We start from the raw sequence: 21,180 nt of genomic DNA on the forward strand, positions 1-21,180 counted from the left end.
TGGCCAACGAACCGGTCTGTTTTGGTCCCGAAATGCGCCTACACTCCCCTCGTTCCTTGCCCCCTTATTTATCGTACGATCGACTAGAAGATTCTAGTATTCTGATCTATCTGGGCAAGCTGAACTCCATTTCGAGCGATTCAAACTCTCCAGAGTCGAAATCGACGGGCTCAACTTGTGGGGATCGTGGAATTGGTGAGGATGGAGTCCCAATTTGGTTGGGAATTGAGAAAATTCCTCGGTTTGGGGGATTTCTTTCAAAATTAATCAGTTGTCAAGGTTTTTAAAAGTCTGAAGAAAGTGTTGGTTTGCCAAAAATAATTGGAAATGGGCCTGGTGGACTTTCTGGGGCCTCAAAACCCTTTAAGACACCTTTCCCCCATATTTAAAATGTCAATCTGGGCTTTTTTAGTGTCCTTGGTCATCGTTATACTCTTTAGACACTCTGGCGATGATAATTACTGGGAAAAGAAGCATCAGCGCCATCTATGGGTCATAATGGGCATACCAGCGCCATCTATCGAACATAATGAGTATATCAGCGCCATCTGTGGGTCATAATGGGTATACCAGCGCCATCTGTCGAACATAATGGGTATATCTGCGCCATCTGTGGGTCATAATGGGTACACCAGAGCCATCTATCGTACATAATGTGTGCACCGCGTGGGGTAGTCTGACCGTTACCTTTGTACAAGCATATAAAGAAAGATTCCAGGAGATTTCTTCCAAAATGAGTCAGTTGTCAAGGTTTTTAAAAGTCTAAAGAAAGTGTTGGTTTGCCAAAAATAATTGGAAATGGGCCTGGCGGACTTTCTGGGGCCTCAAAACCCTTTAGGACACCTTTTTCCTCAAATCTAAAATGTCAATTTGGGCTTTTTTAGTGTCCTTGGTCATCGTTATACTCTTTAGACACTCTGGCGATGATAATTACTGAGAAAAAGAAGCATCAGCGCCATCTATCGGTCATAATGGGCGCACCAGCGCCATCTATCGAACATAATGGGTATATCAGCGCCATCTGTGGGTCATAATGGGTACACCAGCGCCATCTATCGTACAAAATGTGTGATCCATCGAGACGATAGGTTCTAGAAATTACTAGAGGACCTACGAAAATCCCTATAATCATTATTTTCAGCATTTCAAGTAAAATAACCTTGTATTAAGTCAATTATTCTTCCTCCTCGAAGGTCTACACTTCGAACGTAGCAATTTCGTTCCTCTTTTCTTTGCAATCTGACAGTAGCTCGACCAAGATTATTGTTATTAACCTTGTTTTTCGAGTTGTATGCTCGAAAGGTGTCCATTGAAATGTATTTCGTTTTAAAAGAACCAGAAATTACTTGAATTTTTAATCCTTTTTATGTACTTGTTTTTAGACATGTTTAGATGTGAATGTTAATTGAAAATTTACATAAAAAAGGTGTTTTTTTTTATAGATAGTGAAAGTTTTGAGTTGCAAATGGCGACGAAGGATAATTAGGCTAATTTAGAAGAGTTCTAGGCTTTGATATGAACGACTACACGAGAATCGTTCAAATAACATCGCTCATGGGGAGTCAAGTGAATCCCAGTATGCAAATTAGAAGGTCTCCCTTGCAAGAGTCATCTCAGAGGGGTTGAAGATCACAAGTGGTTGCATATAGTAATTTTATTTATGCGCAAAACCTACGGTCTATTCACCAAAAATGATTGCAACTGACCCCCGCAATCGAAAATAATTTTTATGATTTGATATTTTTTAATTTTGTTTAAAAATTTCACATCTCGTATTTTTTTCTCGAAAACGCGTAGGATTTTGGAGGTATGCATGATGACCAAAAATGATTGCAATTACCCACTGTAAATAAATATATTTTTTTTAGAATGATTTGATATTTTTTAATTTTGTTTAAAAATTTCACATCTCGAATTTTTTTCTCGAAAACGCGTAGGATTTTGGAGGTATGCATGATGACCAAAAATGATTGCAATTACCCACTGTAAATAAATATATTTTTTTTAGAATGATTCGAAATTTTTTAATTTCGTTGAAAAATTTCACATCTTCTTGAATTTTTTTCTCGAAAACGCGTAGGATTTTGGAGGTATGCATGATGACCAAAAATGATTGCAATTACCCACTGTAAATAAATATATTTTTTTTAGAATGATTCGAAATTTTTTAATTTCGTCGAAACATTTCACATCTTCTTGAATTTTTTTCTCGAAAACGCGTAGGATTTTGGAGGTATGCATGATGACCAAAAATGATTGCAATTACCCACTGTAAATAAATATATTTTTTTTAGAATGATTCGAAATTTTTTAATTTCGTTGAAAAATTTCACATCTTCTTGAATTTTTTTCTCGAAAACGCGTAGGATTTTGGAGGTATGCATGATGACCAAAAATGATTGCAATTACCCACTGTAAATAAATATATTTTTTTTAGAATGATTCGAAATTTTTTAATTTCGTCGAAACATTTCACATCTTCTTGAATTTTTTTCTCGAAAACGCGTAGGATTTTGGAGGTATGCATAATGACAAAAAATGATTGCAATTACCCATTCTAAATAAATATATTTTTTTTAGAACAATTTGAAATTTTTTTTTTCGTCGAAACATTTCACATCTTCTTGAATTTTTTACTCGAAATTGCGTAGGATTTCGAGGATACGTATAATGACCAAAAATGATTGTAATTACTCACTGTAGCTGAATATAATTTTTTTAGAATGATTCGAAGTTTTTTAATTTCGTCGAAAAATTTCACATCTTTTTGAATTTTTTTCTAGAAAATGCGTAGGATTTTGGAGGTATGCATGATGACCAAAAATGATTGTAATTACCCACTGTAAATAAATATATTTTTTTTAGAACAATTTGAAATTTTTTTTTTCGTCGAAAAATTTAGGCACCTACGCCCTGTCGATCTTGTTTGAAAATTTGTTTTTTATTTTTAGTCATTTTGTTTGACACCCTGCAGAAAAGTTGTCTAATACTTTTTTGTAGGTACCCATGAGCTCTATATCAGAAAAAAGTTTCATTTAAATATATTCACTATCCTAGTAGTTATGGCTGTTTGAAAATTGGACCATTTTTGGGGAGTTTTTGTCATTTTACGGGGTCAAGGAACAACTTTTCGAATATTATTAAAATTTCTTCATATTCTACACTAAAATACGCGTCGTTTGCTTTTTCAAACATTAAAATCGTCCAATCCGTTCAGAAATTATGACGTTTCAAAGATTTTTTAATGAAATTTCGGGGAACCATTTTGGGCCTCACATTAGATTTTCGGTAAATAATTTTTTTCTCGAAAATGCGTAGGAATTCGGGGGTATGTATAATAACCAAAAATGATTATAATTGATCCCCGCAACCGAAGATAATTTTTCCAAAAAAGGCTCAACATCCAAGATTGGGAGCCTAGGAACCAAAATGCGCCTACGTGGAGCCTCGATCAATGACAATGTGGAAGTCTGGGGCACCCAGATCCCTGTCTCCAGAAGATAGAGACAGACCTAGACCTAGATCCTCTGATGACCAGCAAAGCACCCTAACTGGTAGCCTCACTAGACACAATGCACATAAAAACCTCTACGATCATCATTCCTAACTCTGACACTCTCATCGCAAACCTCTAGCTCCAGCCAGGTCATCTAAGCTAGCAGAACCCCCCTAAGGTGCTTGCACACACTTGGTGAGCCCCCCAAAAGAGAAAATCCCAATACTGATGAGTCCACTAGCAGCCCCCAGTGTCAATAATGTGCCTTAAGGATGGAACAGTGAGGTTCCCTGACGTGGGGACCCAGACCTAACCCAGACCTAGACCTAGATCCTCAACCTCTGATGACCAGCAAAGCACCCTAACTGGTAGCCTCACTAGACGACTCACAATGCACATAAAAACCTCTAGGATCATCATTCCTAACCCTGACACTCTCATCGCAAACCTCTAGCTCCAGTCAGGTCATCTAAGCTAGCAGAACCCGCCTAAGGTGCTTGCACACACTTGGTAAGCCCCACAAAAGAGAAAATCCCAATACTGATGAGTCCACTAGCAGCCCCCAGTGTCGATAACATGCCTTAAGGATGGAACAGTGAGGTTCCCTGACATGGGGACCCAGACCTAACCCAGACCTAACCCAGACCTTCCCAATACCCCAACTGATGAGTCCACTAGCAGCCCCCAGTGTCAATAACATGCCTTAAGGATGAAACAGTGAGGTTCCCTGACATGGGGACCCAGACCTAACCCAGACCTAACCCAGACCTAACCCAGACCTAACCCAGACCTAACCCAGACCTAACCCAGACCTAACCCAGACCTAACCCAGACCTAACCCAGACCTAACCCAGACCTAACCCAGACCTAACCCAGACCTAACCCAGACCTAACCCAGAGGTAATCTCGATAGGTGCAGTAGCTTACGTTGGGAAGAGGCTCGAGCAATTAATCGCCGCTGGGTTGGCGAGCATTCTCGCCTCGTAAACGAGGCGTACGCCCAGGTATTTCGTGCCTGAGAGAATTCGTGTCAGCTCGTTAAGCTGCGCGGCGCGTGCGGCGACTACACGCGCGTGCAAAGCCAATTAATAGCCTCCTGGGGTTATGGCGCGTCCGTGTCCATTGCTCACTGGACCTCGTCGACGTGGAGGGTCACCTATCATAGTTGGCGCCATGATGTGGCGAGGTCGTCAACGTGGGTGTCGAAGCTGACAGGTTTCAGCTCCAAAAACAGGTGAGTTGCCAAGGAACATGAGCTGTTGAGGACCTCAGACCTTCGACATCGCCATTTTTAGAGGTGCCCTAGCGTGTAAAGGTCTTCCTCAAGCCCCAATTTACAGCTACGTCAGGAATGGTCGAATGGTATTGACTGGGAGGCAAGATCCTCATTTGTTCAGATAATGCAAAAGTGACAATTCTTTATTGATGAAATGAACGATTGTTACAAAAAGGTTCAATGGCTAGGTCGATTCGTGATTTCTATTGATGAAGAAGGGTGAAGTAGTCTAGGCTGTCAGAGCCTCAGAACCTCTGACTGTTGGCTGAAGAGTCAGCGATACTGAACGAGGCAGAGTAGGGTCCCAGGCTGAAGTTGGCGCTTTGGGCGCTAGCTTGGCTCTCGCCATCCCCGAATGCGTTCGCCCCAGCTGCTTCCGCGGATGCTGAAGCACCAGATCCTCCGAATAGTCCTCCCGATCCTGCGTTAGCCACTGCACCGCCTGGTCCTCCAAAGAGTCCACCAGACTGTGCATTGGCTGAGGCGCCGGATCCTCCGAAAGGTCCACCATTGAATCCACCGGATTCTGCATTGGCCAACGCGGCGCCAGATCCTCCGAAGAGTCCTCCATTTGACCCTCCAGATTGTGCGTTAGCTGAGGCTGCGCCACCTTCAGGGTAAAATTCACCTGCTCCAAACCTGAAAACAGCAGAGTGAATCATTGGAGTCATCAAGCTACGTTGATTGTAGCATTCGAGAGGTGGGAGGTTCCTGTAGTCGCCGCTAGAGGGACAGTTGCTCTCACAAGCGATTTATTGAAACTTTTATATAAGTAGGATCTGCTTGGAGGCCTTAGATGTGAGTTCAGTAGCATTAAATGCTTCTCTTTCTTTGATCCCTGCTATCTTGCTTACCATTCGATCGTTCAGCTGTGGTGACAGTTTCTGTACTCGCCGCTAGAGGGACAGCTGCTCTCACAAGCGATTTATTGAACCTTTTATATAAGTAGGATCTGCTTGGAGGCCTTAGATGTGAGATCACTAGCATTAAATGCTTTTCTTTCTTTGATCCCTGCTATCTTGCTTACCAATCGATCGTTCAACTGTCGCGACAGTTCCTGTAGTCGCCGCTAGAGGGACAGTTGCTCTCACAAGCGATTTATTGACCTTTCTATATAAGTAGGATATGCTTGGAGGCCTTAGATGTGAGTTCAGTAGCACTAAATGCTTTTGTTTCTTTACCTTACTTACCAACCCATCGTTCAGCTGTGGTGACAGTTCCTGTACTCGCCGCTAGAGGGACAGTTGCTCTCACAAGCGATTTACTGGACCTTCTATATAAGTAGGATTTGCTAGGAGGCCTTAGATGTGAGTTTACTAGCACCAAACTCTTTTCTTTGTTTACCCCCTGCTACCTCACTTACCATCCCATCATTCAGATGTCGTGACAGTTCCTGTACTCGCCGCTAGAGGGACAGTTGTTCTCACAAGTGATTTACTGAACCTTCCATATAAACACGACCTTCTAGAAGGCTTTACACGTGAGTTCAGTAGCACCAAACGCTTATTCTTTCTTTACCCCCTGCTACCTCACTTACCATCCCATTAATAGTTCCCATACTCGCCACCAGAGGGACTATTGCTCTCACAAGTGATTTACTGAACCTTCCATATAAATACGACCCCACTAGGAGGCTTTTACACGTGAGTTCAGTAGCACCAAACGCTTATTCTTTCTTTACCCCCTGCTACCTCACTTACCATCCCATTAATAGTTCCCATACTCGCCACCAGAGGGACTGTTGTTCTCACAAGTGATTTACTGAACCTTCCACATAAATACAACCTTCTAGGAGGCCCTACCAATGAGTTCTCTAGCACCAAACGCTTATTCTTTGTTTACCCCATGCTACCTCACTTACCATCCCATCGACAGTTCCCATACTCGCCACCAGAGGGACAGTTGCTCTCACAAGTGATTCACTGACCCTTCCATATAAATACAACCTTCTAGGAGGCCTTACCAATGAGTTCTCTAGCACCAAACGGTTATTCTTTGTTTACCCCCTGCTATCTCACTTACCATCCCATTAATAGTTCCCATACTCGCCACCAGAGGGACTGTTGTTCTCACAAGCGATTCACTGACCCTTCCACATAAACACGACCCGCCTGGAGGCCTCACCCATCACTTCACTAGCCCCAAATGCTTCCCTTTCTCTGCTCCCTACCCCGTTTACCACCCCATCCTTCAGCAAAAGCGCCACAATTTGGTCAAATAGACTCTCACACGATATTTTTACGCAATAAAATTTCAAATTTAACCAAAAGTAGATACTCAAAGAGAATACGTACCCTCCCTCGCAGCCGAATTCGCCACACCCCCCTGGTCTGTTGCCATAATTATACTCATTCGGGAACCCAAATTGAGGCGATCGTTGCTCCCTCTTGATGTCTATAACAAAGCACAAAAACGTTAATCCTAGCCAAATAAAAACATTTCCAATCCGAAAACAGAATTTATTTTTAACAAATAACAATTTAACAAGAAAATCCAAACTTTATTCAATTTAATAGTTAATTTGAGAGCATCCAATTAATCCAACTCGGTAGAAATAGCTAGCTGGTGCACAGTGAGTGTTCGCAGCTCTCCTCGTTGTTACAAAATTGATTTTATTTAAACAAATAGCACACAAAGACTGACCAGTCTCCACAAGTGGGGTTTCTTGCACCCCCGTTGGTTTGGCTGGACACACGTTGAACAGGGCCACAGACACCAAAATAATCGACAAAAGTCGCGCAGTTTTCGCCATCTCGACAAAATGGAGGCCCCAGTCGACTAGGTAACCGAAAGCACAAGTCAATGGACACTCACTGAGCACGGTGTTTTTATACGAGGATAGCTTCCCAGAGATTCGACGACCCCGATTTGTTATTGGCTCCTAACCAGTGGGCGACCTCACTGTTCAGGGTCGATCGAAAGTGGACCGCAAGAAAGGATCGTCTGAGATCGACGCAGAAGTTTTCGGGGAATTACACGACAGTGGGGGGACAGAACGAGGAAAAAGAGAGACTGATGATCTCTGGCCCCTGGATCATGTTTTATTCATCTCATTTTTCGGGGATCTCTCCAAGTGTTTATCTGCGTCTCGAAAGTCGACGAATTGCGTAAATCAGTCGGTGTTTCCTGATCTTAGACGAGATTTTAGAATGGTTTTTGAAATGATTTTGTATACAGAGTGTTAGGATAACCCTGGGAGAGGTTTTAATGGGGGATTCTGGAGGCCAAAATAATTTGTTGATGGAGGCTTCGTTAGTTATTAACAATTGAATTCAAATGTTTCAAATCGTTCTGAAAAAAATACTGTTGTCTGTGGGGGTTAATTATGATCATTTTTGGTGATTAGCTATAACCCCGAATTCCTACGCATTTTCGAGGAAAAAATTCGAGAAGATGTGAAATTCACTACTGGAATTTTTTTCTGGAAAATGAGGGGGATTTCGGGGGTATGTCTGATGACCAAAAGTGATTGTAATTGACCCCCCTAGATGGTGATAATTTTTTTAGTATGATTTGAAATTTTTTTTTTGTGCGGAAAAATTTGGGTGTCGATTTTGATTAAGAATTTGTTTTTTATTTTTGATAATTTTGTTTGATGTACTAGAGAAAAGTTGTTTAATACTTTTTTGTAGATACATATGAGCTCTACTTTAGAAAAAAGTTTCATTGAAATATGTTCACTATTGTAGCAGTTATGGGTGTTTGAAAATTGGACCATTTTTATGGGGGTTTTCTAATTTTTGCGGTGTCAAGCATACAGGTTTTGAATATTTTTAGAATTTCTATATATTCTTCACTAAAATACGCGTTGATTGCTTTTTTAAATATTAAAATCCTTCAATCCGTTCAAAAGTTATGACGTTTTCAAATTTTGGAGTGACATTTCTAGTCTGATATTATATTATTGGTTAGGAATTTTTTTCTCGAAAATGGTTACGATTTCGAGGGTACGCCTAATGACCAAAAATACTTGTGATTGACCCCTCCAACTAAATATAATTTTTCCAGAATGATTTGAAATTTTTTTTCCGTCGAAAAATTTAAGCACCTAGTCTCTATTGATTTTTCTTGAAAATTCGTTTTTTATTTTTAGTAATTTTGTTTGACGTCCCACAGAAAATTTGTCTAATACTTTTTTGTAGGTATGTCTCTATTCTATTTCAGAAAAAAGTTTCATTCAAATATATTCACTAGTGTAGGAGTTATGGTCGTCTGAAAATTGGACCACTTTTATGGGGGTTTTCTAATTTTTACGGTGTCAAGCATACAGTTTTTGAATATTTTTAGAATTTCTATATATTCTTCACTAAAATACGCGTCGTTTGCTTTTTTGAACGTTAAAATCGTCCAATCCGTTCAGGAGTTATGATATTTTAAAGATTTTTTAATGAAATTTCGGGGATCCATTTTTGGCCTCACATTAGATTTTCGTTAAGGAATTTTTTTCTCGAAACTGAGTAGGATTTCGAGGGTATGTATAATGACCAAAAATGATTGTAATTGACCCCTCCAACTAAATATAATTTTTCCAGAATGATTCGAAATTTTTTTTCCGTCGAAAAATTTAAGCACCTAGTAGTCTATTGATTTTTCTTGAAAATTCGTTTTTTATTTTTAGTAATTTTGTTTGACGTCCTACAGAAAATTTGTCTAATACTTTTTTGTAGGTACCCATGAGCTCTATTTTAGAAAAAAGTTTCATTCAAATATATTCACTAGTGTAGGAGTTATGGTCGTTTGAAAATTGGACCACTTTTATGGGAGTTTTCTAATTTTTGCGGTGTCAAGCATAAAGTTTTTGAATATTTTTAGAATTTCTATATATTCTCCACTAAAATACGCGTCGTTTGCTTTTTCAAACATTAAAATCGTCCAATCCGTTCAGGAGTTATGATATTTTAAAGATTTTTTAATGAAATTTCGGAGATCCATTTTTGGCCTCACATTAGATTTTCCTTAAGGAATTTTTTTCTCGAAACTGGGTAGGATTTCGAGGGTATGTATAATGACAAAAAATGATTGTATTTGACCCCTGTAACTAAATATAATTTTTCCAGAATGATTTGAAATTTTTTTTTTCTATCGAAAAATTTCACACCTTTTCGAATTTTTTTCTCGAAAGTGGGTAGGATTTCGACGGTATGTCAAATGACCAAAAATGATTCTAATTGACCTCTGCAGGCATAAGTATTTTTTTTAAAACGATTTGAAATTTTTTTTTTCTTCGAAAAATTTAGACACCCAGTCTTTGACGATTTTTCCTTAAAACTTAGTTTTTCATTTTTGATATTTTTATTTGACGTCCTACAGAAAATTTGTCTAATACTTTTTTGTAGATACCCATGTGCTCTATTTTAGAAAAAAGTTTCATTCAAATATATTCACTATCGTAGGAGTTATGGTCGTTTGAAAATTGAACCATTTTTATAGAGTTTTTCTAATTTTTCGGTGTCAAGCATCAACTTTTCGATTATTTTTAGAATTTCTATATATTCTCCACTAAAATACGCGTCGATTGCCTTTTTGAACATTAAAATCGTCCAATCCATTCAGAAGTTATGCTGTTTTAAAGATTTAAATGAAATATCATTTCTGGGCCTCACATTCGATTTTCCTTAAGGAATTTTTTTCTCAAAACTGAGTAGGATTTCGGGAATATACCTAATCACCAAAAATACTTCTAATTAACCCCTGCAACTAAAAATAATTTTTCTAAAACGATTCGAAACACACGAAATTTCAGGGGAATCATTCATTCATGCTCAGACATTATATTTTCGCTAATGAATTTTTTTCTCAAAACTGAGTAGAATTTCGAGGATATACCTAATCACCAAAAATACTTCTAATTAACCCCTGCAACCAAAAATAATTTTTCCAAAACGATTCGAAGCACACGAAATTTCAGGGGAATCATTCATTCATGCTCAGACATTATATTTTCGCTAATGAATTTTTTTCTCAAAACTGAGTAGAATTTCGGGAATATACCTAATCACCAAAAATACTTCTAATTAACCCCTGCAACCAAAAATAATTTTTCCAAAAGGATTCGAAACACACGAAATTTCAGGGGAATCATTCATTCATGCTCAGACAATATATTTTCGCTAATGAATTTTTTTCTCAAAACTGAGTAGAATTTCGAGAGTACATCTAATAACCAAAAATAATCGTAATTAACCCCCACAGGTAACAGTATTTTTTCCAAAACGATTAAAAATTTTTTAATTCAATTTTTCAATAACTTCTTAACAAAGCCCCAATCAAAAAATCAATATTCTTAATTTTGGTCTCTAAAACACCCTGTATACTCACAATTCTTACTAATACCCTCCTAATAACAAGCCTTAAAAATCAGCAATGATAATCAATACATTCATAACATTCATTTTCAAAAATCAATTTATTAAAAACATTTCCAACACACCCACATCCTTCCATAAATCAATCTAACGAAGGTCAATAATGTATTCCCAGTCGTATTTTTAAAAAATCGTTAAGTTTATTGAGTTCTTACAACTTACAGCGTAATATATTACGTAAGAGAGCGAGACGATATGATAAGACACGATAATAGATGGAAATTCCTCGTAAACACAGAATAAATGGTTCTCGATAAAAGAATCATTATCGATAATTAGCGTGGTTACGAATGTATGATTACTAATAGGATGGGACAATCTATTCGATAATTCTCAGTTAACATCTTCTGTTTCTCTCGACCATAATCATTCCTCGACACGCAAATAAACAATTTTCCTGACTATTCAAAAAATATCTCTAAAACTATAATATTTCGATTCAGACAAATAAATAAAATTTCACATATTCTACGATTTAAACAAAAGTTTAAAAAACTGCAATTTCCAAGAAATCACAAAAAATTTGGAATTTCCGGGAACTTTCTATCGCCATGACCCACATAATTTCACACGTGTCATACTAATTCCAACAAATAAATAAATGCAAATCACGCTCGATAAAATTAGAAACGAACGTTAGTGCGGATTTGGCGACCTCCATTGCAAATTTCACGTTTAATCCAGCCGAGATGGCCACTAAACCTAATTTCGACGTTCTCTAGAAAAATAATTTACAAAGTACGATGAGAGTATTATAAATTCGTTGAACTAAACCTAGCATTTTCTATTTTCAATCGATTTAGGTATAAATACCCAAATATGAAGTCTTAAAAATACAGAATTATTAAATCGAATTTTCTATCATTAAAATAGACGAGAATTCTACGCTCTGTCGATGGCCGCCATTTGTCAAAGTTCGAATGGCGTTCAGAGACCTTCAGATGGCACTTCCAAGTGTAATCGTTCGATGTCTGAGGGTTCAGTTGCTGAAAACGAGGATATCTCTCGTATCAGCGTTGGCTGAGGCAGAGCTGGACGCTCTAGTTCCGATCTGCGACGCAGAGGTGGCGCTGCTGGACGCGTGAGCGCTGGCTGAACCTCCGGCGCTGAAGGCGGACGACTTGCTCGAGCTGCTCGCCGAGCCCCCGCTCGAGAAGGCGTTGGATGAGCCTGGGGAAGGAAGAGCAATCATTTAATAAGGATCAGCCCTGCCTGGACCGCCTCCACCATGGCTGAGGCGCTTGCGTCTGTGAAACCAACACGAAAACACTTGAGAAGGAGCTTTGGTGGTCTTGGGAGGCGATTGGAGACCAAATGAGTAAAGCAAGAGACAGTTTTACGTGTTGGGAGCCTATGTTTAGCAGGAAACGTACCTTCTCCGTATGCGTTCGATCCTCCGGCAGAGGCAATGGCGTTGGAGGAAGCGCCTGAGCCACCAAAAGCACTTCCACTGGCTGCTGCGTTGGCTACAGCTTCAGCCTTGGCACCTGAGGAGCCTCCATTTTGTCCACCATATCCGGAGGGTCTAGATCCGCCATAGACACCTCCATAACCTGGTTCAACGCTCCCTGCATTAGCTATAGCGTCAGCCTTGGCACCTGAGGAGCCTCCATTTTGTCCACCATATACAGAGGGTCTAGATCCGCCATAGACACCTCCACTGCCGCCATTGTTGCCTCCATAACCCAGCCCAACGCTCCCTGCATTAGCTACAGCGTCAGCCTTGGCGTTGCTGTTAGAGGAGCCTCCATTTTGTCCGCCATATCCGTTGGTACTATATCCAGAGGGTCTAGATCCGCCATAGACACCACCATTGTTGCCTCCATAACCCAGCCCAACGCTCCCTGCGTTAGCTACAGCGTCAGCCTTGGCGTTGCTGCTAGAGGATCCTCCATTTTGGCCACCATATCCGTTGGTACTATACCCAGAGGGTCTAGATCCGCCATAGACACCTCCATAACCTGGCCCAACGCTTCCTGCATTAGCTAGAGCGTCAGCCTTGGCACCAGAGGAGCCACCATATCCAGAGGGTCTTGACCCCCCATAGACACCTCCATAACCTGGCCCAACGCTTCCTGCATTAGCCAGAGCATCAGCCTTGGCACCAGAGGAGCCACCATATCCAGAGGGTCTTGACCCCCCATAGACACCTCCATAACCTGGCCCAACGCTTCCTGCATTAGCCAGAGCGTCAGCCTTGGCACCAGAGGACCCCCCACCAGGCCCGCCATATGCATTTCCATTGTACACTTTAGGTGCAGACTCGGAAAGACCCTTCACTGGCCTCAGTGTCCCGTAAACCTGCCCTTTGCTTGGGCCTGACCCACCAGAACTGGGTCCAGAGCTTCCGTACAGAGGAATGGATCCACTTGGTGGGGCTACAAACGTCCCGCTAGGCTGGACACCAATCATTGGCGCTTGCTTCATTGGCTGACTGAACCCAGTTGCCAATCCCCCGGCAGTTGCGCCTGCGTTAGCTGTTGCACCTGATCCTGATGACCCAAAAGATGGGTAGCTTGAAGGGATACCTTGTATCTTGCTTTGACCACTGTTTGCGTTGGCTGTTGCACCTGATCCTGAGGATCCAAGAGATGGGTAGCTTGTAGGGATACCTTGTATCTTGCTTTGGCCACTGTTTGCACCTGCATTAGCTGTTGCACCTGATCCTGATGACCCAAAAGAGGGGTAACTGGTAGGGATACCTTGTATCTTGCTTTGGCCACTGTTTGCATTGGCATTAGCACCTGATCCTGAGGATCCAAAAGAGGGGTAGCTTGAAGGGATACCTTGTATCTTGCTTTGGCCACTGTTTGCGTTGGCTGTTGCACCTGATCCTGAGGATCCAAGAGATGGGTAGCTCGTAGGAAGACCTTGTATCTTGCTTTGACCACTCCCCATCGCTCCACTGTTTGCGTTGGCTGTTGCACCTGATCCTGATGACCCAAAAGAGGGGTAGCTTGAAGGGATACCTTGTATCTTGCTTTGGCCACTGTTTGCGTTGGCTGTTGCACCTGATCCTGAGGATCCAAGAGATGGGTAGCCTGTAGGGATACCTTGTATCTTGCTTTGGCCACTGTTTGCACCTGCATTAGCTGTTGCACCTGATCCTGATGACCCAAAAGATGGGTAACTGGTAGGGATACCTTGTATCTTGCTTTGACCACTGTTTGCGTTGGCTGTTGCACCTGATCCTGAGGATCCAAGAGATGGGTAGCTCGTAGGAAGACCTTGTATCTTGCTTTGACCACTCCCCATTGCTCCACTGTTTGCGTTGGCTGTTGCACCTGATCCTGATGACCCAAAAGAGGGGTAACCCATAGGAATACCATTCCCCTCACTTTGGCCACTGTTTGCACCTGCATTAGCAGCTGCTCCTGAGGATCCTAGAGATGGGTAACCCGTAGGGATACCATTCCCCTTGCTTTGGCCACCGTTTGCGCCTGCATTAGCTGTTGCACTTGATCCTGATGACCCAAAAGAGGGGTAACCCATAGGGATACCATTTCCCTCACTTTGGCCACTGTTTGCACCTGCATTAGCAGCTGCTCCTGAGGATCCAAGAGATGGGTAACCCGTAGGGATACCATTCCCCTTGCTTTGACCACTGTTGGCGCCTGCATTAGCAGCTGCACTTGATCCTGATGACCCAAAAGAAGGGTAACTGGTAGGAATACCATTCCCCTTGCTTGGGCCACCGTTTGCGTTGCTTCCGTAGGCTCCAGGGGCCCCAGGAGCGGCGTTGATGAAAGGATTCTGCGATTGAATGACAACTGGAGTGTTGCCACTGGTGGCACTGGCGGCTGCATTGGCGCTAGTCTGAGGGGACCCAGAGAGGAAGGGGTTGTTCGACCCAACGGGGGTGACAGTGGCAGGGTAGTATCCTGAACTAGGGTAGGCGTTGTTCCCGTTGGCGGTGCTGCTTGCGCCAGCATTTGCTTGAGACGATCCACCGATGAAAGGATTGCCCTCTCCAGCGGGGGTAGATGGGACACTTGCAGGGTAGTATGACGGTTGTCCACTGCCAATAGCGTTAGCATTAGCGTTTGCATTGGCTCCCAGGAAGTGGTTGCCTCCTCCAATCGTTTGTTGACCACCTGGACCGTAGTAGCCTTCCCTGCCAAAGCCACCAGCTGGAATAACAGACACCCAGTTACAATTTACGAAGCAAGCAAGAACACTGAAAGTCTAGAGTACACCCAGATCCGATCAAATTGTTGACACCCTAACTACGCACGTACACAATAGCCAAAAGTAACCAACTCAAGACCAACGTTAATCAAGCACTCCTCAGGAAGACTCGTGTTAAAGGAAGAGAAGACAGAGACAGAAGAGGACGATCACAGAGTCTCCGTCGATTCGACCAAGCCCAAGTCCCTCGATCCTCCTTGAAGAGGCTCACCTGGGTTGCGTTGGGGCTCCGCCTGCTCGACCACAACGACGTGCAGCGGCTCGTACTTCGGTTTGGGGCGGTGACCAGGTCTGGGTCGAGGCACCGGCCTACCAAATGAAGGACCATCGACGACAACCACGGGGATATCCCCATTGTTGATGGGTCTATAGGGGAAATGAGGAATGGGTTGAGGCGTTGGGGGGATTGGTCGAACGACCACATCGACGTCAGGCCTCGGGAAGGGTCTCGAGTTCACAGGGATCAACTCTATCTCCCTGTTGGGCCCAGGGAAGCTTGGCGTGTCGTAGACGCCGGGGGAAGACTGTCTCTCGGGGATGAGCTCAGCGTTCGCCACCGCGTTAACCTGCAGGTTCCCAGGGGAATAGTACCCTGGCGCTCTGTTCACGTTCGTGTTCACGTTTGTGTTCACGTTTGTGTTCACATTTGTGTTCACATTTGTGTTAGCGTTCGTGTTTGCGACTGAATTCACGTTGGTGTTGACGTTCGTGTTCAAGTTGACGTTCGAGTTGCCAGCTGCGTCGGCCTGCGCGCCTGCGTGGGCGCCAGCCTGCGCGCCTGCGTGAGCGCCTGCGCCAGCCTGCGTGCCTGCGCTTGCGCTTGCGCTCGACTGAGCGTGATGGCGACCGTCTCTGTTATAATGGCCACCGTAGGCGCCGCCAAAGTTAGAATTGTAACTCGGTACTGGGGAACCATTGCCACCTACGTTCAAAGAAAATCCAGTGCTCATTATGGGACCGAACGAACCCGATTTGTTCCACAGAATTGCCACTAATGATGTTTCGATGAATCTGTGTCGTCGTTTGTAACTTTTTCCAGGACATTTTGAGAGGAATTTTTTACGAATACTTGACACTTTCGTGGATCGTTTGGTAGAAAATGGGTGTAAATACCTTGTGCATTGGCGGAGGCGGCAGCGTTCGCATTGGCGCCGCCGAAAGCTTGGGCCTTGGCGTTGGCAATGGCGGACCCGTCGCTGGCTTTCGCTGACGCTGAAGAAGTGGCCAGACTGCTGGAGAATGAAAGTGGTCCCAGACTTAAGTTAGTTCCGAACGACTGTGCATTGCTCGATGCATCTCCGTCCTTGTGGAAGAGGCCTAGTGGATCTGGTAAATTCACTCCATGCTTGGCTGCCAAGTCTCTCAATATACCTGCAGAATTGAAGAATTGTTTTTTAAATGATACATGGAAAAGAAAGAGGAGAATTGTTATTTAAAATTATATAGCAAGCTTTGGTGGTAAAAAATAACTGGGGACAATTTTAATGGGAGGTTTTAGAGGCCAAAATAAGACGAAAATTAGAAATGTTGAGTTCTTGACAAAGGCTTCGTTATTAAGTTATTGAAAAATTGAATTAAAAAATTTCAAATCGGGCTGGAAAAATTATTTTTAGTTGCGGGGGTTAATTACTATCATTTTTGGTGATTAGGTATACCCTCGAAAAACTACCCAGTTTCGAGAAAAAAATTCCTAAATGAAAATATAATGTCTGATCATGAATGAATGATTCCCCTGAAATTTTATGTAAATGTTTAAAATGTCATAACTCCTGAACGGATTGAAGGATTTTAACGTTCAAAAAGGCAAACGACGCGTATTTTAGTGTAGAATATGTAGAAATTGCAAAAATATTGTAAAAGTTGATCCTTGACGCCGAAAAATTAGAAAAACCCTATAAAAATGGTCCAATTTTCAAACAGTCATAACTCCTATAATAGTGAATATATTTGAATGAAACTTTTTTCTAAAATAGAGCTCATGGATACCTACAAAAAAGTATTAGAAAAATTTTCTGTAGGACGTCAAATAAAAATATCAAAAATGAAAAACTGATTTTTAAGAAAAATCGATAGGACGTAGGTGCTCAAATTTTTCGACGAAAAAGAAAATTTCAAATCGTTCTATAAAAATTATATTCTGTTAGAAAGGTAAATTACAATCATTTTTCGTGATTAAACATACCCCCGATATCCTACCCACTTTCGAGAAAAAAATTCGAATAGGTAGTGAAATTTTTCGATGAAATTAAAAATTTTCAAATCATATTAAAAAAATTATTTTCGATTGCAAGAGTCGATCGCAATCATTTTTGGTTATTACACATACCTTCAAATTCCTACGCATTTTCGAGAAAAAAATTCCTTAATAAAAATATAATTGCAGGCCAGAAATGGTACCCTGAAATTTCATTAAAAAATCTTTGAAACGTCATAACTTTTGAAGGGATTGAAGGATTTTAACGTTCAAAAAGGCAAACAACGCGTATTTTAGTGGAGAATATATAGAAATTATAAAAATATTCGAAAATTTGATGCTTGACACCGAAAAATTAGAAAAACTCCCTAAAAATGGACCAATTTTCAAACGACCATAACTCCTATAATAGTAAATATATTTGAATGAAACTTTTTTCTAAAATAGAGGTCATGGGTACCTACAAAAAAGTATTAGACAAATTTTCTGTAGGACGTCAAATAAAATTATGAAAAATGGAAAACAAATTCTTAACAAAAATCGACAGGGGAGAGATCCTAAATTTTTCGACGAAAAAAAAAAATTTCAAATCGTTTTAAAAAAAATACTAATGCCTGCAGGGGTCAATTAGAATCATTTTTGGTCATTAGACCTACCCTCAAAATCCTACCCACTTTCTAGAAAAAAATTCATGAATTTGGACAAATTTTTCTACAAAATTAAAAAATTTCAAATCGTTTTAAAAAAATTATTGTTATCTAGGGGGGTCAATTACAATAATTTTTGGTCATTAGACCTACCCTCAAAATCCTACCCACTTTCTAGAAAAAAATTCATGAAGTTGGACAAATTTTTCTACAAAATTAAAAAATTTCAAATCGTTTTAAAAAAATTATTGTCAGCTAGGGGTGTCAATTACAATAATTTTTGGTCATTAGACCTACCCTCAAAATCCTACCCACTTTCGAGAAAAGAATTCATGAAGTTGGACAAATTTTTCTACAAAATTAAAAATTTTCAAATCGTTTTAAAAAAATTAGTGTTAACTAGGGGGGTCAATTACAATCATTTTTGGTCATTAGACCTACCCTCGAAATCCTACCCACTTTCGAGAAAAAAATTCATTACAGTTGAAACTTTAAAAATTAATAACTTTTTAACAAAGCCTCCATCAACAAATTACTATTCTTAATTTTCGTCTTATTTTGGCCTCTAGAATCCCCCATTAAAATATTCCCCAGGGTTGTCTGAACACCCTGTATAAACATTTCAGTCATAAAAGCTTGCAAGAAATATTTAAAACAAAATTATTGCAAATTTCCAAGAATAATAATATCAATATTAAAACAGTCGACATATAATCTAGTATATGCACTAAACTTTAGCATATTCCAAGAGGATAATGTTTACAAATTCTCTTGGCCTCGTGACTCTCAAATAATAAAGAAATCAAATAAACAAATAAATTCTCTTGCATGTACATTCTGTGCAAATAAGATCACTATAACACTGAATACGCTATAACTCGTAAACAAGGTCAAATATACATTTATATTCACACTTTTCTCATTCATTCAATGAATTTCATTGAATTTTCAATGAATTTTTTATCAAAAATAAAAATCAATACCATCGAAAAATAATATCCAAAAATTCAGTCTTAAAAATTCCCTAAATCAACGTTCTACTGTTTAATATTAAAACAAACAATATTTAGGAATTCTCCAACCTTCAAAATGGAGTCTGAAACTCTTAAAATTGACGAGGTTTGTTAATTAAAAACATAGAAGATTGAATTATAAAAAGAATTAATTAATACTCTGGAGGTTAAGAAACTCCCAAAAATTGACTCGAAAAAATTGCTAAATTTATTCCAGAAAAATATGAAAAATTCCTGGGGCCCCCTTCTTCATCCTTTCCAAAAGAAAATTAACTAAAATGCAAGATTCAATTGCAAAGAGAATTAATCCTCTGGAGGTAAAGAATCTCCCAAAAATCGACTCGAATAAATTGTTAAATTTATTCCAAGAAAAAATAGAAAATTCCAGGGGCCCCCTTCTTCATCCTTTCCAAAAGAAAATTAACTAAAAACATGGAAGATTCAATTATAAAGTGTTCAATTATTAATCAATCCTCTGGAGGTTAAGAAACTCCCAAAAATTACTAAATTTATTCCAGAAAAATATGAAAAATTCCTGGGGCCCCCCTCTCATCCTTTCGAAAAGAAAATTAACTAAAAACATGGAAAATTCAATTGCAAAGAGAATTAATCCTCTGGAAGTAAAGATTCCCAAAAATTGAGTCGAATAAATTGCTAGATTTATTCCAAGAAAAATATAAAAAATTCCTGGGGCCCCCTTCTCATCCTTTCCAAAAGAAAATTAACTAAAAACATGGAAAATTCAATTGCAAAGAGAATCAATCCTCTGGAGGTAAAGAATCTCCCAAAAATTGACTCAAATAAATTGCTAAATTTATTCCAGAAAAATATGGAAAATTCCTGGGGCCCCCCTCTCATTCTTTCCAAAAGAAAATTATCTAAAAACATGGAAAATTCAATTGCAAAGAGAATTAATCCTCTGGAAGTAAAGAAACTCCCAAAATTTGCTAAATTTATTCCAGAAAAATATGAAAAATTCCTGGGGCCCCCTTCTTCATCCTTTCCAAAAGAAAATTAACTAAAAACATGGAAGATTCAATTGCAAAGAGTTCAATTATTAATCAATCCTCTGGAGGTAAAGAAACTCCCAAAAATTACTAAATTTATCCCAGAAAAATATAAAAAATTCCTGGGGCCCCCTTCTTCATCCTTCCCAAAAGAAAATTAACTAAAATGCAAGATTCAATTGCAAAGAGAATTAATCCTCTGGAGGTCAAGATTCCCAAAAATCGACTCCCTTAAATTACTAAATTTATTCCAAAAAAAAATAAAAAATTCCAGGGGGCCCCTTTCCAAGAGAAAATGGACTCACCAGGCCTGGCGCTGGAGCCCCCAACGAAGAGAAGAGCCACCACTGGTGTAAAACACTCGAACAACATGGTTCCACTCAAACGTCGAACAAAATGGCACGAAAAAAGAACGACACGACTTTGCTGTTTTCGCCAGCGATGTTCTCCGTCGAAGAGACAAGGACGACTGGAGCTCTCGAACGAGACAACAACTTATATACGGAGACATCGACGACTAATTATTGTCCATTACCCAACAGACGTAGTTTCCATCTCACGAGACTCGAATCGTCAATTTTTCTGGGAACCAAAATCGATCTAGGGGGGGCCAATGGTGAATTTTGAACTGTTTCAGAGCCACTGGGGACTGTTCTGCGGTAAATTAGGCGAATTGGATCGTGTTTAGGCGGAGGACAACACCTTTGCTCTCGACGCCATGATGGGGACACTGTCAAGGCCCCACTTTGCGTTCCATTCTGGGATATCCCTGCTTAGAGTTGTGTGTTTAGAGGTTAGGTTCACTGGCCCAATTGTAAATTATTGAATCGATAAAATTTCTAAGTTTTTTTAGGAATTTTTTGTAATTTTGTTTGACACCGTATAGAGAAGTTATTTAGTATTATTTTGTGGGTATCCCTGCTTAGAGTTGTGTGTTTAGAGGTTAGGTTCACTGGCCCAATTGTAAATTATTGAATCGATAGAATTTCTAAGT

The 21,180-nt window shown here is 40.2% G+C and overlaps 2 protein-coding genes across 4 annotated transcripts; both read right to left on the reverse strand.

The window, feature by feature from the left end:
* Window positions 1-5,014: 5,014 nt before the first annotated feature.
* On the reverse strand, window positions 5,015-7,524 carry LOC143348777 (uncharacterized). The gene is made up of 3 exons (XM_076779372.1): window positions 7,416-7,524; window positions 7,067-7,166; window positions 5,015-5,411 (listed from the first exon to the last, which is right to left on the reverse strand). Exons 1-3 carry the CDS (start codon window positions 7,522-7,524, stop codon window positions 5,018-5,020), a joined length of 603 nt encoding a protein of 200 aa, XP_076635487.1. The 3' UTR covers window positions 5,015-5,017.
* Window positions 7,525-11,255: 3,731 nt separating this feature from the next.
* On the reverse strand, window positions 11,256-20,647 carry LOC143349006 (uncharacterized). 3 transcript variants are annotated; one of them, XM_076779833.1, is made up of 5 exons: window positions 20,492-20,647; window positions 16,439-16,696; window positions 15,537-16,247; window positions 12,511-15,267; window positions 11,256-12,307 (listed from the first exon to the last, which is right to left on the reverse strand). In XM_076779833.1, the coding sequence occupies exons 1-5, from the start codon at window positions 20,556-20,558 to the stop codon at window positions 12,117-12,119; spliced, it is 3,984 nt and encodes a 1,327-aa protein (XP_076635948.1). In that variant the 5' UTR covers window positions 20,559-20,647; the 3' UTR covers window positions 11,256-12,116. The 3 variants fall into 3 exon arrangements, with proteins under 3 accessions (XP_076635948.1, XP_076635950.1, XP_076635949.1); XM_076779834.1 differs by having other exon boundaries at window positions 12,249-12,384; XM_076779835.1 differs by lacking the exon at window positions 15,537-16,247.
* Between the last annotated feature and the right edge of the window lie 533 nt (window positions 20,648-21,180).

Source organism: Colletes latitarsis, chromosome 12 (assembly GCF_051014445.1).
Source record: "Colletes latitarsis isolate SP2378_abdomen chromosome 12, iyColLati1, whole genome shotgun sequence".
NCBI lineage: Eukaryota > Metazoa > Arthropoda > Insecta > Hymenoptera > Colletidae > Colletes > Colletes latitarsis.

What these genes read in the sequence shown, in the direction of transcription:
- LOC143348777 (XM_076779372.1), bottom strand. Translation starts at nt 7,524, where the DNA reads ATGGCGAAAACTGCGCGACTTTTGTCGATTATTTTGGTGTCTGTGGCC. An exon ending in AACCCCACTTGTGGAGACTG is followed by an intron (nt 7,167 to 7,415) that starts GTCAGTCTTTGT and finishes GCTTTGTTATAG; the next exon opens with ACATCAAGAGGGAGCAACGA. An exon ending in GAATTCGGCTGCGAGGGAGG is followed by an intron (nt 5,412 to 7,066) that starts GTACGTATTCTC and finishes TGCTGTTTTCAG; the next exon opens with GTTTGGAGCAGGTGAATTTT.
- LOC143349006 (XM_076779833.1), bottom strand. Translation starts at nt 20,558, where the DNA reads ATGTTGTTCGAGTGTTTTACACCAGTGGTGGCTCTTCTCTTCGTTGGG. An exon ending in GGGCTCCAGCGCCAGGCCTG is followed by an intron (nt 16,697 to 20,491) that starts GTGAGTCCATTT and finishes TCAATTCTGCAG; the next exon opens with GTATATTGAGAGACTTGGCA. An exon ending in CGCCTCCGCCAATGCACAAG is followed by an intron (nt 16,248 to 16,438) that starts GTATTTACACCC and finishes CTTTGAACGTAG; the next exon opens with GTGGCAATGGTTCCCCAGTA.